The sequence below is a fragment of the Sander lucioperca genome, chromosome 3 (assembly GCF_008315115.2).
Source record: "Sander lucioperca isolate FBNREF2018 chromosome 3, SLUC_FBN_1.2, whole genome shotgun sequence".
NCBI lineage: Eukaryota > Metazoa > Chordata > Actinopteri > Perciformes > Percidae > Sander > Sander lucioperca.
In genome coordinates this window covers 24,447,511-24,463,219 of record NC_050175.1, presented here as the reverse complement: position 1 = coordinate 24,463,219, position 15,709 = coordinate 24,447,511, and the positions used below count along the sequence as shown (strand labels likewise).

The 15,709-nt window shown below is 39.0% G+C and overlaps 1 protein-coding gene across 3 annotated transcripts in view; it reads left to right on the top strand.

Annotated features, from left to right (window-relative positions):
• The first annotated feature begins 1,894 nt into the window (after positions 1–1,894).
• Positions 1,895–15,709, top strand: part of pde3b (phosphodiesterase 3B) — a 50,085-nt gene continuing 36,270 nt past the window's right edge. For 2 of the 3 annotated variants that reach the window (XR_004109283.2, XM_031324133.2), the window contains exon 1: positions 1,897–2,939. Coding sequence is in view for 1 of the 3 variants with exons in the window: in XM_031324133.2 (XP_031179993.1) it covers positions 2,052–2,939 (888 nt within the window). In the remaining 2 variants the exon portion in view is untranslated. Of the gene's footprint in view, positions 2,940–15,709 lie in introns of all 3 variants that reach the window. The other variant, XR_004109286.2, reaches the window with a different exon arrangement.

Below are 15,709 nucleotides of genomic sequence, written 5' to 3'. Positions count from 1 at the left end.
GCATCCAGTTTAAAGTCCTCCTCCTCACCCACAAAGCCCGCCTTAACCAGGCTCCTTCCTGCCTCACAGACCTGCTACATCCCCCACCCCACCCCACCCTCCACCACTCAGGACCACGCACTGTACCTGGGGTGACAGAGCTTTCACCATTGCAGCCCCCTCCCTCTAGAACTCCCTACCCATACACATCCGTGACTGTACTGACCTGGACACATTCAAAACACTAATTAAAACACACCTCTTTATTTTAGCTTTCCACATACAATAGTCTTACCTGATAGCTACCGGTTTTATTGTTTTTAATTGCTTTTAATATGCTTGTTTTATGCGTTGGTTTTATTGCTTATCTGTTTTTAATGTGATATGTGCTGGTTTGTACTGTAAAGTGTCTTTGAGTACCATGAAAAGCGCTATATAAATAAAATGTATTATTATCATTATTATTATTACATAGCTTGCATATTCAAATTAAAGTTTTCATGATAGGGTTTATAGTTCAAGTCAAGAACAAAGTACTTGGTTATATTACAGAGCCTTGTCAGCCAAAGAATAATGGCTACACATGCTTCTATTTACTCTGTACAGTATGCTTCGTATTAAAACTATTGTCTAGAATTGGCAAAACTAAATGCTATGCAGTCATCGTTAATGTCATGTCCAACTGTGACATGTCCAAATTTATGCTGTGAAAAAGGTCAATTAGCTGTCATAGCAGCTCTAAGATTAGTCTGTAAAGACATTACTAGCGTTACACAGTTTGTCCTCTGTTGTTGCGTTGTAATTTGTTTTATTTAAGTTGATATGACTGGACAATAACAGGACCAATAAACGACGTGACCAATAAGGGGTTTTGGTTTGGGTAAGAACATGTTTGTTTAAGATGGCAGCTCTCATGGATAAATATATATATTATACAGTCTATGATAAATACTTATCTTCAATTCAGCCAATCAAGGCTTGTTAGTATATTATGCTGCTAGTTAACAGAATGTTCTGGATGTCAAAAAGCTAGCTTAGCTAGGTTTGTGGAAGGCATCGTATTCATAGACAGTATGATCGTATTTAGCTAGCTAGGGCATCCAGTGGGGCTTCTTTTGTGTTAGCCATGAACAATGGCTTTGACTGTGCATTATTTATCTCGCAAAAAATATGTTAAACGATATATTTATTTTGATATCTAGCCACCACTCGACAGTTAAAGCCGGTTACGGTGTTGTCAAATAGGTTATTATAACACGTTTGGTGTTATTCTGATCAGTTTAATCGACAATCATCCTGCCAAGCTCAACACTGAAAGCAGGCGAAGCAAATGATCCCAGAGCAACATGATGCAGCGACACGCAGTGGCGACAAAAAAAACAAACAAAAGGCTTTTCATTTTATGATGGTAAAATATTACTTTAATTGTACAGTTAATTAGACTATGGCCAAGCTAAATGTAATCAATATGCGAGAAAAACATGAGAAGTATTCCAAATGTTAACAAACTTAGTTGGCTCAATTCACTTGGCCTATCTCCATTTTAAACAAAATATGATATTCAAATTGTGTACTTAAATCAGGTATAAAACACGACATATTTCAAATAAATAATAATAGAGACTACCCTACTACACAAGGAATGTATACCTGAAACAATAAAACATACGTAGGAGCAAATTGTGTGATGGGGTAACGTTAGGAGGGTTATGGAAATGTAACCGTTAGTTTTAGTGATATTTTCTTAATTCTTTAAATGGGAACTTTTTAAAAGTTTGGTCATTAACTGCAGTCTCAGTGTACATTGATTTATATTATATTAATGATGCAGTTTAGCATTTGTTCAGCGCTCCACATTACAAAGCCCTGAGGTCCAAGTTGTGGCCTCTAGGCGTCGACAGAGAGCCCCTTTTCTGTAAAAACAACATCTCACCTTCTTTCTTTAGTCCAAGTGCTGGAGCACGTTTGAGTGACCATGGAGTGCATTTGCTGTCATGTAGTTCAGCGTTAATACGGCGTGAATATTAGAAGAGGGGGACTTTTGAGTGGATACGAGGAGCCGCAGTCGAGCCATGGCTGCACGGGAGGAAGGAGAGGTTTTGCACAGTAAAACAAGGCACCACGACGGAGCTGGAAGTGTAAACAGCTCAGAGGGCTTCAGGAACGGCTATGTGAAGAGCTGCGTCACCCCTCTCAAACAGGACCATCAGAGGGGATTTTTGTTTAACGTGTGTAACGTTAGGTTTTACAACGAAGACAATTCCAAATTGTTAAAGGTCTCTGCCCTCTACGTCGGCGCGTTTGTAGTCTTCGCAGTGTCTTTCCTCATTTCTAGGAGCTTGCAAAGTGACTCGCTTTGGGATTTGCGGACTTTTTTGTCGGGCTTCTCCCAGTCCATCAGTCCTTTATTCAGCGTAGGATGTGCTTTCTTCTTTCTAACGTTTTACCTGAGGAGGAAAAAGAAGGAGAGCAGTAAATGTTGGCTCGTGTCACTGCCAGCATCGTGTTATCTCGGGGACTTTTTGGTTTTGCGGTTTTTGCAATGGGGAGAGGACCAACACCAGATGCAAATGGTGGGCAGGTTGTTATTCGTGTTGGGATGCGTGGGTCTGCTCACCCTGATCCCCACTCTGAAACTCAAACACAGTGTTCTTATACTGTTTTTTGCCAGCGTTGTGTGGCTTGTTTCTTTCACAAGTTTGAGCGGTCTGCCCGCACTGCTGAGACCTCTCTTTGCCTGCTTTGCGGGGGTTTCGGGCTCCCTGTTGGGGCTCTGTTTTGACCGTTACTACCCGTCGAGGGAAGCACCGAGTGGGATCTCCACCGCGGAGGAAAAGGTCCCTGTGATCAGACCTAGGAGAAGGTCCAGTTGTGTTTCACTGGGGGAAACGTCGACCAGCTATTATGGCAGTTGTAAAATGCCTCGCAGACCTTCGTTACCCTGTATATCCAGAGAACAGGTAGGTCTTCCCCTGCAGGATCACGTCTGTTGTTATTGTTCAAAAATAGGCCCACTGATCATCCGCAGCTGCCCCGAGTACACATGTGCATCAGAGGAGGAAAACACCCAATCTTTTGTCATGAAAAGGCCACAAAGCAAATCAAAGAAACAAAAACATTCCCTCACAGAACAAAATCAGCTTAACCAAATTATTAGATAGGCAAAGTACATTACTTGTAAAGTGTTCAGGTAAAAGAGAGGATTGTATTGGGAATGACTTAACTGGGTTATTAGACTATTCCAGATAGTTGGCAATCTAACATTGCTTTTTGCAGTTTTATTACATGTGTCTATAAATTCCTATAAATACTTCTAATTAATATTCAGCATGCCATTGTGTGCAGTCTACTTGCAGGCCCGTAGACAGGGGGGTTCAAGTGGTTCAAAAGACCCCCCTCCCCCCTCACTGCCAACGGTCCATAGTTTTAGTCAAATTTTTTTTGTTAACTAGTTTTTTGTTGTTGTAATAAACGTGTCTTTTAAAATAATGACGACCCATAATTCGAATCCCCCTCAAAATGTTAAATCTTGTTAAAATCAACCACTTTTGTGAATGTGTTATCTGGCACGCAAAATGTAGCAATCTAACATATAATGTATCAACAATCCACGCAACTAACTTCATGCACTCATAGCAAAATGTTTGAGGCATGCGTGCGTTTGGACCAAAAAAGGTGGTACATGATATTGGTAAGCAATTTGACAACACTGTAGTAAATATTTTCGGTGCATCAAAAAGCGTGCTCCTTAAGATACCAGCAGACAAGCTAATCCAAAGTCACCAAAATAAAGTATTTGAACCTCATGTTGCATAACATGTTATCCATGATGTCTAGCTACATACATTTTTGGGGGAATTCATTTATTTAAAAGTTTATATACCAGATTATCAATGAAATGTGAGTGTCCATCAGCATGTCATAACAACACAACCAGCAGCATAGCAAGGGATGTTGCCTAAAGTCCCATCTGACCGTAGCAGTCAACAAAACAAAATGATGGTGAGTACACACAGGCTTTATACAGTGTCTACAGTCCACATTCAGCGTGTGTTTCTTCTTTTTGTTTGTTTGCTTGTATACACAAGCCTGCACACGCTGTATAAAATCAGTCTGTTTACATAAAGCAACTAACAGTTCCACCGCAGAGTGATCCTCTTTTCTGCTTTGCATTAGTTTTGTAAACGAACACACCTATATCGAGTGATGTCCATTCTAAATGAAGACTATCATGTTGCATACAGTATGTTGTGGATAAAAAAAACTGATGCAAGCGGTTTCCTTAATTAGTTTGTAGCTAAATGCCAACATTATTGTCAGTATTTTTATCTTTAAACAGTGTATTTAAAAACAATAATGCAGTTCTTTAGTGGATGCCAAGCCATCAGCTCACACACATTGTTTTTGTGTCCTTCAAGCTTGGTAAGAAATGATAAGAAAACAAAAAATGTAGGCTATATCCAGTTTGTCTCAGTTGTGCTATTTCCAGGAGTTGTTTTTCCACTTCATTGTGTTTTAGGCTATTAGCAGATTAACAGTCACATTGAGTTAGGCCTTAAACAATGCGTGAAAACTTAAACTGAAAACCAGGTTGGATCATTCAAGAACCTGTATGAACACCATACACTGTTTCACCTTTTGCTTTATCCTATGATATACAGAAATATTAGATCCCAGAATGTACTTTATTTTACTGAACATATACAAAACCATAATATATGTAGGCTGTAATATCTTTAGTAATTTTTGTGATGGGGGGGGCTCAGCTCAGCTAAAATTCCTAATAAGAGTAATCCCATTCCACATTTATATTGGACTCCATTGACATCCCTTGTAGTACTTTAGTTTTTACATAGTACATAGACACAGGGACTGGGGGCTCCAAAATGTGAAACTGAGTAATGTCTTGAGTAAAAGACCATGTTATGCAAAAGTGGTGATTAAGAGGTTACTTATTGTATAGCCGCACCATATTATTAGCTTAATATCTGATAAGCATCGCAATCCACATTGAGGAAAAAATGTATTTGCAAACATATGTTATCACCTGCGTCATCATCACACCGTCCTTAAGGGATTTGGAAGCCTCTCTGCCAGTAAACTTTTATGTCAAAGTTGTTAGTGTTGGGTTGAGTGTGTCTGTAGGTGTCAGCCCTATGATGCAGCTTACTGGCAACTTGTCTGAGGTGTTGTGCCCACTGCATGCTGGGACAGATCTTACTCACTGGGATAGTATGATGGCCTACAATATTAGCGGTGTAGCCCATAATGTAGGGAAGAGCTACTGTTGATGTTCTCGAATCTTAAAAAAGTATTTTTTTCTATAATCAAGATTTTGGAAATGTTTAGAATTTTAACTACTGATGGCGATAGGGCTAGGCGATATGACAATGTATATCATCAAAATGATATAAAAACGTCTGTCTTATATTTTTCTATATCGTTTCTATCGCAATGTTGGAAAACCAGCGGCCGAACTGCGTTACGGCAATACTGTTATGTTATTTGGAAGATGCTTTACGTTCTATTTCTTGCACGTTATGTTCATTTTGCACTAAAGTTTTTAATAAAATGAGAAACTACTCTGTACTTTTCATTTGTCAAGTATTTAATTCTCACAGGGGATATACAAAAACAGGCTTTACCGTGTGCTAACTTCATATAGACTAGAAATGTCACGAGAACCGATACTTTGGTACCAAATCGATGCTAAAATTGGAAAAATGTGACGGTACTCGTTTTTCTACACTACCACAGGTAGGTACCGAGGGATACAATTCTTCCAGACCTGACAGGGGCAGCATATACGCCTATAAGTGTTCTAGTCTACCGTTAAATGAATAAGACTGCTCTCTTTGCCCAGTCAGCTCCGAGATGACGTTATGTTCTGCTGTGTACTTAAAAGTGGTGAATTTACAGCTCACAGCAATTTAATACGATCTAGTGTCTGGCTTTTGTTTGATATCTAGTGTTGGCAAAAATCCCTTTTTATTGAGTTTTCTCTTAGTGAAATGCTCGGAGTGAATTTAAGCTGGACTTTTATTGTGAAGGGTAGACACAGAAGAGAGAGTGTTATGGCAGTGCTTTTTTCCCCAACCTTATTTCCTCAACCTTTACTGTGCGGTCGTTTAGTTTAATTCACAGTTTATTAATATCCAATATCCAATGCTGTCCAAACTGCTCAAAATTCCAAACCCTAATCTCATTGGGTACCCAGGAAACCAAGTGTGAAGTAGATTGGATACATGGTTCATTAGATAATTTAAAGACAGACTCACATACGCAGGCACACACACATACAGAGATATCCCGATTTATTAGAGAGATTGCTCACAGAAAGCTTAAAGAAAAGCTCTGAAGAACCGTGAATAGCGCCTCATCTCCTTGCACACCATGGTGCTCACTGACGGCTTGACCACAGTAGCCTCTGGCTTTACCGTACATCTACAGCAACGGCTTTCACAAGTTCACCTGGAACTCCCAAACCGCAAGTGAGTCTGTTTCTCTCTGCCTTTTGTTTTTAACATAGAGCCTGACGTTAACGACAGCTGACATTAGCTACCATTAGCGCTTGTTCCAATGGACCTTTGCATAACGTCAGTAAAGTTAACTTTAACCAGCCCAGTTCTATGTGAAAAAACAACGACAGAGAGAAACCAACTTAACTTGAGGTACTTGCAGTTTAGGAGTTCCAGGTGAACTCATGGACGATGTTACTGTATATGCTAGCTGTGTGGTGATGCTAGGCTTTGGAGCGGAAAAGATTGAAGCCCCCCCAAGGGTTTTCCTTTTTATCCATATCCTGAAATACACATTATAAAGGAGTAGATGAGATTAATTTAGTTTATTTTTTTTATTTTTTTTACCTTGGTATCAAATTGGGTATTGAGAATCATGGAATTTCACTGGTATTGGTGTCCACTACTAAACTTCTGGTATCGTGACATCCCTTTAAAATATAGATTTATTTATTGAATTACAAGGAAAAAAATGCTATATCGTGATATATATCGTTAGGGAGATATGAAATAACAGTTAGAAGATTTTGGATAGAAGATTTTGACCAAATCACCTTTTCCTTTCCTGGGTTTGATAATCGGGAAATATAGTCAGTGAAGAGAACTGTAAACTAAGCATAAGCAGCATGCTTATGTAAGCATAAGAAATCCCCCTCTGTGATATAACTTCTCTACATATTAATGAGACAGTTTCTGCGTCAGAGGCCAATAAAAAGAGGCACAAAGGCAGACTTCAAAAAGTCACCCAAGGTTCACTGGTGATGTCACACATGTTCTTCATCTTGACACACAGTTTGCACACCAAGCAGTCAACCCAGCAACAGTACTTTTGCTTGACGCTGTATAACTAACAGATAACTGTCACTGGTGAAAAGGACCTAACCAAACTAAAACAAACTTGGCAGCAAAAATGGATAACGTGTAAAAACAGCTTTCCTTTTTCTTTTTTTCTTTTTTTTTTTTTTACATTTTGGGCATTTCTGCCTTTATTGGATAGGAAAGCTGAGATGTGAAAGGGGAGAGAGAGGGGGGGAAGACATGCAGGAAAACCGTCACAGGTCGGACTCGAACCTTGGATTTTCTGCGTCGAGGAATAACTACAGCACTCTGTACTGTGTTGAGTTTGTTTTCTCTATCATTTGCTGTAGCAACATTTTCTATAATGACTCTTTTTAGCCATCATGAAAATCCGTTTGACATTTTATATCCATGTTTGAGCCATCTGATGCGTTCTTCACAAACACTCCGTTAATGTGGGTTTAAACTTTTTGCAAGTCGACACCATCATATATTAATGGTATATTCAAACTAAAAGTGCTGCTTCGAAACGATGTGCACCGTGGCCTGAGAGACAGCAGGACGAGAGTAGTGCCACCAAATACATGAGGTTTTAGATGTCCAGCTTTTCATTTGTCATGTACCATGAGGGAATTAAAGAGCTGCAACAGTGCGTGTAAGAAGCTGTAATACTTGCACATAAAAATACAAAAATTGTTGATTTGAGAATAGTTTGTAGCCTCCGTCCCAATTTTTTCCCCTCCAATTTGTAAATCCATTCTGTGAGTTCAAATTGAGGAAACAGGGTGTGAATATTTTTTTCGACATTCAGGTTTCTGATGTTTTGTCACAACTATTTCTTCATCCTTCTGAAGTAATTGCACACAGAAAGCTTGAAAGGGCCACCTAAAGGTATTCTTTGGTATTACAACACCAAAAGTTAATTAACATTAACAGCTATTAATTGTGCATTACAACAGGGTGCACTGTGTAGACAAAGCGATAACATAAAACTGCATATGGATCAGCATCTCTCTTAAGTTCAGAAAAAAAACTGCTGCTATTGTTTTTGTTAAAGGTACGCTGAGGAGGTTTTGGCCACTAGTGATGCTGTAGAGCAACACCTTAATGAGCAGTTTTTCACTACTTTTATTTCTGTGTTGCATAATGAGGCTGTACATGCATGCCAACAATATTTGTTAGGCTAATAAGTCTTATTTAGCTCCTACTTTTAATGTTTTTAGGACATTTGGGTTGCTAGCTTGGCCTGCATGTCAAATTGCCATAAAAATTATGTTAACTTTTCTAGCCATGTCTTTAAAATGAACGTTAAAAAGTGGCTTTGTGGCATCACCTGAATTCACACAATTCTACATAATAACTGTTGGGGGTTGTAATGTGTCCTATAAAGGCAGCTAGGTGCCAATACATTAGAAGAATTAGATGGCAGGTATTTTAAAAGGTAGGAAATGCATCCAAATATTTGTCTGCAAACAGAAGAGAACACCTTCATTGTTCACTGTACAAGTATGCAAGGCAGATGCAAATTATGACAGTTCCATCTAAAACTTAACATTTTCCTAAAACTAAACAGAAAACATAGTTTAATAGGTAATGGGCATGCACTGGTACTAACAAGTAACCGTCACTAACACACTGTTCAGCATCATTGATCACCTAATTCAAATTCAGCTGTCCGATGGCATTCATTTCACCATATACTAGTCCGTATACAGTTTCAATACAGTCAGTCTCTCATGTCATTCTTTAAATATTTCTTAACTCCAAGATGATAATTATGACAGATTTGCACATACCAATCAAGCAAATATTTCACAATTAAGTTATTTTTTAAATACTCCTTATTTATAAGGACAAGCTTATAGAATCATTTTCAACTGTAGCGTGGTCTAACAGTGAGTCATACGATTATATTTCCTTTACGCCCCATCACCATGTCTTTAAAGCATCTTTTGACAACATCAACTCTGATGAAAACTGTCATTTGCATATTATAACTAGAATTGTACTAGTCCACAACACGTCAACCAAACAAAAATGATAATAAGTGTTATATAATATTCATTTCCATGTCATGTTATGGCCACATGAGTTTTGATTGCTCTGTTTTTCATAATGGTCAACTTCTCAGTCTTCTTTGCTTGTACACAGTGTAGTGTAGTTCTGCAACAGGCTCTGTAGCTGAGCACATCTCTTCATTAGAGGTGTGATCCTTAAATGTGTCAGACTGACTAGGAAGGAAAGCCCTTCATGGTTGCTGCCATCTTAGAGTCTTTACTATTATACACACTGTATCGAAACAGTGTTAAGACTGCTTATTTAAAAATCATGAAACGGGACAAAAGTTTCTGTCTCTGTAAAGCTGCAAACACGATTTACACATCAAAACAGAAAACCCAGTGCACTATAAACAATTGTCTGATTGAGCCTGTTCCAGCTTTAATTAAAGTTCATTTTTGCTCTGATAATTTCAAGTCTCAGTTTTGTGTTTTGGCACTGTAACTCAAACCCTCTTGCACAACCAAAGCTTCATGGCATGACTGCAAGTGCCAGGGGTTAGGCTCACTAAATCCTAGATTTATTGCATGAACAGTGTCCCTCCATTGTGTTAAATTCTTCTTCAATAGGAGACCTACATACATCAGTGAAGCGTGTAATTGTGTCTTGCACTTTGAGACTGTCCAATAGTCACAATGGTCACAAATTGAGACCCAAACTTTGCAAGTGAGAAATATTTTGACAAATTGTCTGCTGCGTATTTGGATGTGTGTCCTTAGTCATTTATTTCAAATCCAAAATCCAAAGCAATGATTTTATTGTCCAACCTGAATGTCCGCATGTGTCTCTGAGACCCAGTTAGTTTTTTGAGATGAAGTAGATAAAGTGGAGATCATATTTTTAAGTAGGATTATTGCATTTGGGCGTTTTAATGGCAGAAATCTAAAAGCTGTACTTCATGAGTAAAACCTTCGAGGCAGTGCTGGCAGTGAAGCGTACAATTCAGGGAGAAGGCCCTCTTTTTGTGTGGTTACCACTCCACGGGGGCAGGCAGGGGTAAATAATACACTTAACTAACCCCTCATCCAGACAAGAACAGAGAAGCAGGCTGCAGAGAGAACGGTTGGAAGGGAGAGCAGTGAAACGCAGAGCAGCTCTCAGCTGTCACGTTCGCTTGCTGTAAAGCCATGTGGAATGATATAACATTGACGTCACAACCCAGTGACGTACCACAGGGTGATTGCAAAGAAGAAAAAAAAAATGCCAAGTCTTATTAATCGCCCTGTAGAATATAGTGTCTGCCTCCAGCAGTGATGAGAAATTGTCCGTCTTCAGACGATGTGCAATAGAAAGAGGAGGAAAAGGTTGCCATGGAGAAACCACTCAGCTTATTCATCCAGAAATCAAACAAAGCTATTGAAGTATTTCAAAATAATATATTTTCCTATTTTATAATTTGACTTTTTTTTTTTTTTTTTTTTTTTTTTTTTGCTGAACAGCAATTTAAAGGCTGACACTATCAGCACAGTGGTGTACATGTACTGAACTAGTTGTAATGTGTACTTTGATTGGACAAATTCTCCTCCATCAGTATTATACACACAAGTACAGACAAAGTAGTGTTAAATCTAATAGTAGATTTTTGGTTTAAAATCTAATAGTAGATTTGTGACTTAGAAAAATAATAATATGGTTGTTGTTTTTTTTGTCAGTGGTCTAATGAGAAAATCTTGGCCAAATGATATTGTACCCAGTGTACTGTTTTTACTGTTTGCATCCTCAGCCTCTTTGTCTGTAGAGATGAAAGCCCCTGTGCGTTTAGTAAAACTGTCTGCTAGCTCTTTTGCCTTTGGTTCACTGTTATCAAAACTAAACCACTGTCTGAACAACACGTGGTAAATTCAAGATGAGTTGTGTGTGCTGAAACAAGCATTCAGTTTTATTTTATTTATATTTTATTTATTTTATTTATACTGTGTACAGGATTTTCCAGTACACAGTAAATCCTCCACATGCTGGATGCTGGTTATGGTATATATATATATATATATATATATATATATATATATATATATATATATGCCATAACACCACAATCTAATTTTGCATTGTTGCTCATATTCTTTTTGTGCTTAAAAAAATTAAAAATTAAAATTGATTAACTAAGATAAGTACGATAACCTTTTGAGCTCAACCTTATTTTTTATTTGTTCTTTTTATACATTTTATATCACTTTAGTTGAAATAGACTGCAGCTTCTAAGAACTGTGCAGACAGAGAAAAAGTGCATTGCCTTGAAGTAAAGGCCATTAAATGCTATCTGCAGTTAAATGTTACGTGTGTTTGTTTTTATTTATTTTAAGGAGACTTTCATCTTGATATGATCAATGTTGTGCACAATTTCTCTCAGCCCATGTGAAAGTAAAACGGCTTGAAAGTATGTAGTCTTATGCTGCATCCACACTTTAATTTATAATCCAGGTATTATATAAATATGGAAATATGGCCTCCTTTAGTGAAAGTGTTGTTAATGTGTCTTAGAGCTGATTATCATAATCAAATTTTCTTTGATGAAATGTGAAGCGGAGCTGTTGTTTGACTGAAGAGAGTGGCATGTTTAAGCTTGTGTAACAGTTGCGATATGAAGACCAAGATGTCCTAATTCATTGCTTAGCAACTTCTCATCAATGCCACAGGTAGCTTTGATAACATTTTATAAATGCCAAATCAAGAGCTGAATCAGCATTTGTGAATGTTGCCTATATCATTTTATTATTTTGGGAATTGCACTGATTTAATATGTGGTTTGTTGTTTTTGGATCCGGATGGGCTTCTGTGAATTATACTCTCATTCTACTTTCTTTAACGTCAGAACTGGCTTGCATAGCTGCTTTTAAATGTTTCATCGGCAGCAGCAGGACAAGTAGAAAGGGTTAAGTTGAGTGAGGTACTGTGCGTTTGGCTGACTGCAGAGTGAAACAGGATGCAGCGGCTGCATTGTCAGCCTGCTGGTGTGAGTGCAAACAGATGAGGAAATGCTGGAGCGGGTACTCCAAAACTCGGGTTACCCTGGAAACGGTTTGCGTCATGATCACCAGCAATTAGCTTGCAGCTCTTTAGCTTTCTACCAGAGCTAAGCCTAATGACTTTAGTGTCTGAAGAGTCCCCATCAAAAGAGGGCTCACCAAATATTGTTTATGTCTTTGCCATTATTATTATTATTATTATTATTATTATTATAATACTTTTATGACAATGTTGGGGTTATGGCTTGTTTGATGCTCTGTTTTGAACTGCGTATAAAGAGCTCTGCAGCGTGGCACAAAGCTTATCCGTGGCTGTGTTTGTGTATCTCTGAGGCCCAGAATGTTGGACTGGAGAGGAAGATGCCGAGCCACTGCCATCAACTAAGTTTGGGCTAATTGGAGCTTTTTTTCTTCTTCTCCTGCAACCATTGTATCAGCCTCCCATACTTTGCCCGTTTTCACTACTCGAAAAATTAGCAAATGTGAAATGGCTTGGTAAGATAAGTAATGACAAAATGTTCCCCACGCTGCTGGTTTTATTTGCAACACAATCAAGTTTTTTTAGTTTGAGGAGTTTCGGAGAGTTTTTCTGCACAGCTCGTTTCAAAGGATTTTGATTACTCCACAAGAGACCCGACAATGCAAACATTTCAGGTGGCTGAGCTTTTCAGTTCAGGATGAGGTTGTTGAACCTTGCATGTGTTGACTGTTTGCTCAGTGCAGTGACAGGGTGAGAGTATAGGGAGAGAGAGCTTGGGTAGGTTTGGTCGAGGGGTCGTATGGTTAAATTAGACTGCTATGACATAGGTGGTGTGAGCCCATGCGTAAATTGTTGCTGTGGGAATTAAAGCATGAGGGGAGGGATGTAGTAAAATCAAGTTGTATTTAAGTGAGTACATACCACAGGTTTTTACTGACTGTTAATAGTCTCCAGACGACTTTATTATATAACATCTTTTCCTTCAATATTCTGAAAGCTTTATGTAATAATTTGATGGGATGGTCAGACGAGCGTGATTCCAGCTTTTTTTTTTGTTGCGCTGAAAATGCTTACAATAACATTATTTTTTTTTTCATTCATGGCAATTTCATTTAAACATTACACAGGAATCTCACCAAAATTGTACTCACTTACTTTCTCCCTTTACTTTTCTCTCCCTCGTTTTATTCTCTCAGTCTCTGTCTCTCATTCTCTCTGAATTTCTTTCTGTCTTTCTCTGTGCGCCTCTTTTGAAAACGGTGTCAGCACTGCTGCTTTTACACCAAAAGGCTGTTGCTAAGTGACGGTTGACGTCAGCCGCAGCTACAGAGGAGGGCTTGTGTGTGTTTAGCAGCTGAGGGCAGATCCCACTGAAAAGGGCAAAACTGAGAAGCACTATTAGTCACTGCAATGAAAACCCTAACTTCAACCAACAGGCTCGCCATTTCCAATAACTGCAGAATTTATTCTGAGTGACTTATGGTAAATGTAAATCTTTCAAAGTGTAATGGTGAGGTTTAAGCATAAGCATTTTTGGAGAAACTGCTCCCGGCCAATCCCCACCCCCTTTTCTTCACTTTTTCTTTAGTCTGTCACTGTCTCCTTTTCTTTCTTGCTTTAACCCTCGTCCGCCCCTCCCCCAACACACAAGCACACTCACACACACAGACTCAAATGCCAGACACCAACCCCCCCCCCTTACATAATGTAAGTGAGATTTTGTAGATAGATTTTGTGTCTGACGAAAGTCTCTGACTCTGAGCTCCAGTGTGATATCTCCCCCATCCAGCCAAGGTTGCTCTGGATCTGCTCGCCATTGTTCAGTTTAATCAATTGCCGGGGACCTGTATCATCCCCCTCACCCCTCCGCCCTGCCTTTCTCTCTCCTGTTGCGCACAACATTTGACCCGTTAGAGTGGACCAAACAAAAAGCTTATCTACATTTCAAGTTAAAATAATAGTGTGCTTCATCTGTTCACAACTCATTATTGTTTTTAGTTTTCACTTTGCAAGAGTTACTTGTTTTGTCTGCGTCAAAGCTACAGTACCGAAACAAAATAATTTGCTTACGCTTGCTTGACACACACGAGACAGTGTCTTTGTTTTTTCTGTGAGAAAAGTTAGAGAGCAATGACGAAGTAATGTACCAGACGGTCATCATGTCTGCTGTGTCTGTGTTCTGAAGACCGTGATGTAAGATTTTGTGGCTGATCCAGCCTGCTGCTGGAGATAAACCACCACCAGTAGAAACTGGTGGATCTATGGGTAGAGATAGGTGTTTGCAGCAGTCATATGGAGCTCACTGATGGCAGAGCGAGAGGGCACAGGGTTTCAAATGCACACCCTTTCTGCAGCGGAAGGCCCTGACACACCAAGGAGATCGTCGTCCGTCGGTCCAATGTGCCGTTCAGATACAATCAGAGCTGTGGCCTGCCCCAGACTCCAGACAGGCCTCCTTGACATGATGTGCTCAAATTAATTTTTGAGGAATGATATGCAGGGATCAAGCCCTGATTGGCAGTGGTTTAGTCACCAAAGAGACTTTCCTTCAAGCAGAAGACCAGTTCACACTAATGAAACTGTTAGAAATGTTGTTTTTCAAGGCACTGAATCTCCCTTAGCTTCATGGGCACACCTGACGCTGTGGAGTGACACAAGGCAATGATATATTTCTTTATTTCATAAAGAGACACAGTATTAATGTATTTGTACACTATAAAAGCTTTGAAGAGTTGTATCTTACTTAATGATACAGTCTGCAGTGCAGTGGATTGCCTGCTGCTGTGTGAACCTCCTTTGTCCTTATCTGTCCCAACCCTGGCTGTATCAAAGGATCACCTGGATCAACAGTGGACCTGATGCCACATATCAACAGCAGGCACCCTGGCATGGCACCATAGACATGGGGCATTAGGCATCGGGTGCTCGGCTGCAGACAGAAGTAGTTGGCCGGGGGTAGGCATGGATTAAAGATGCAATATTTGCGTCATAAGATGAACTCTACTGGCCATAGTGATCATATAGGAAAGTTTTGTGTTACTGTTGCTAAGTAATAAAAAAAGAAAAAGGAACACATCAGGTTGGTGGTTTGTACAAGTAGAAAAAACTGACTTAAAGCAAATTAAGGAACACAAAAGATGCTAAATGCATTTTACATTTTTCTAGGCTAGGTAGTTGGTTAACAGCTGTTTCTTTTCTCCTTTTTTTTAATCTTTATCGATCTTTACAGTTGACAAAATGAGACTCCTAATGGACAATAAGCTTATCACATACAAAATACAACAAAATACATGTTGTATGCAATTGTAGTTATTTTGCACAGGTATTTGGGCTGAAAGAACACTGCAACATTGGCCTTAATATACTGTACGTGTAAATACAGCTTAGCATAAATGTGCAAATCTTGTAAT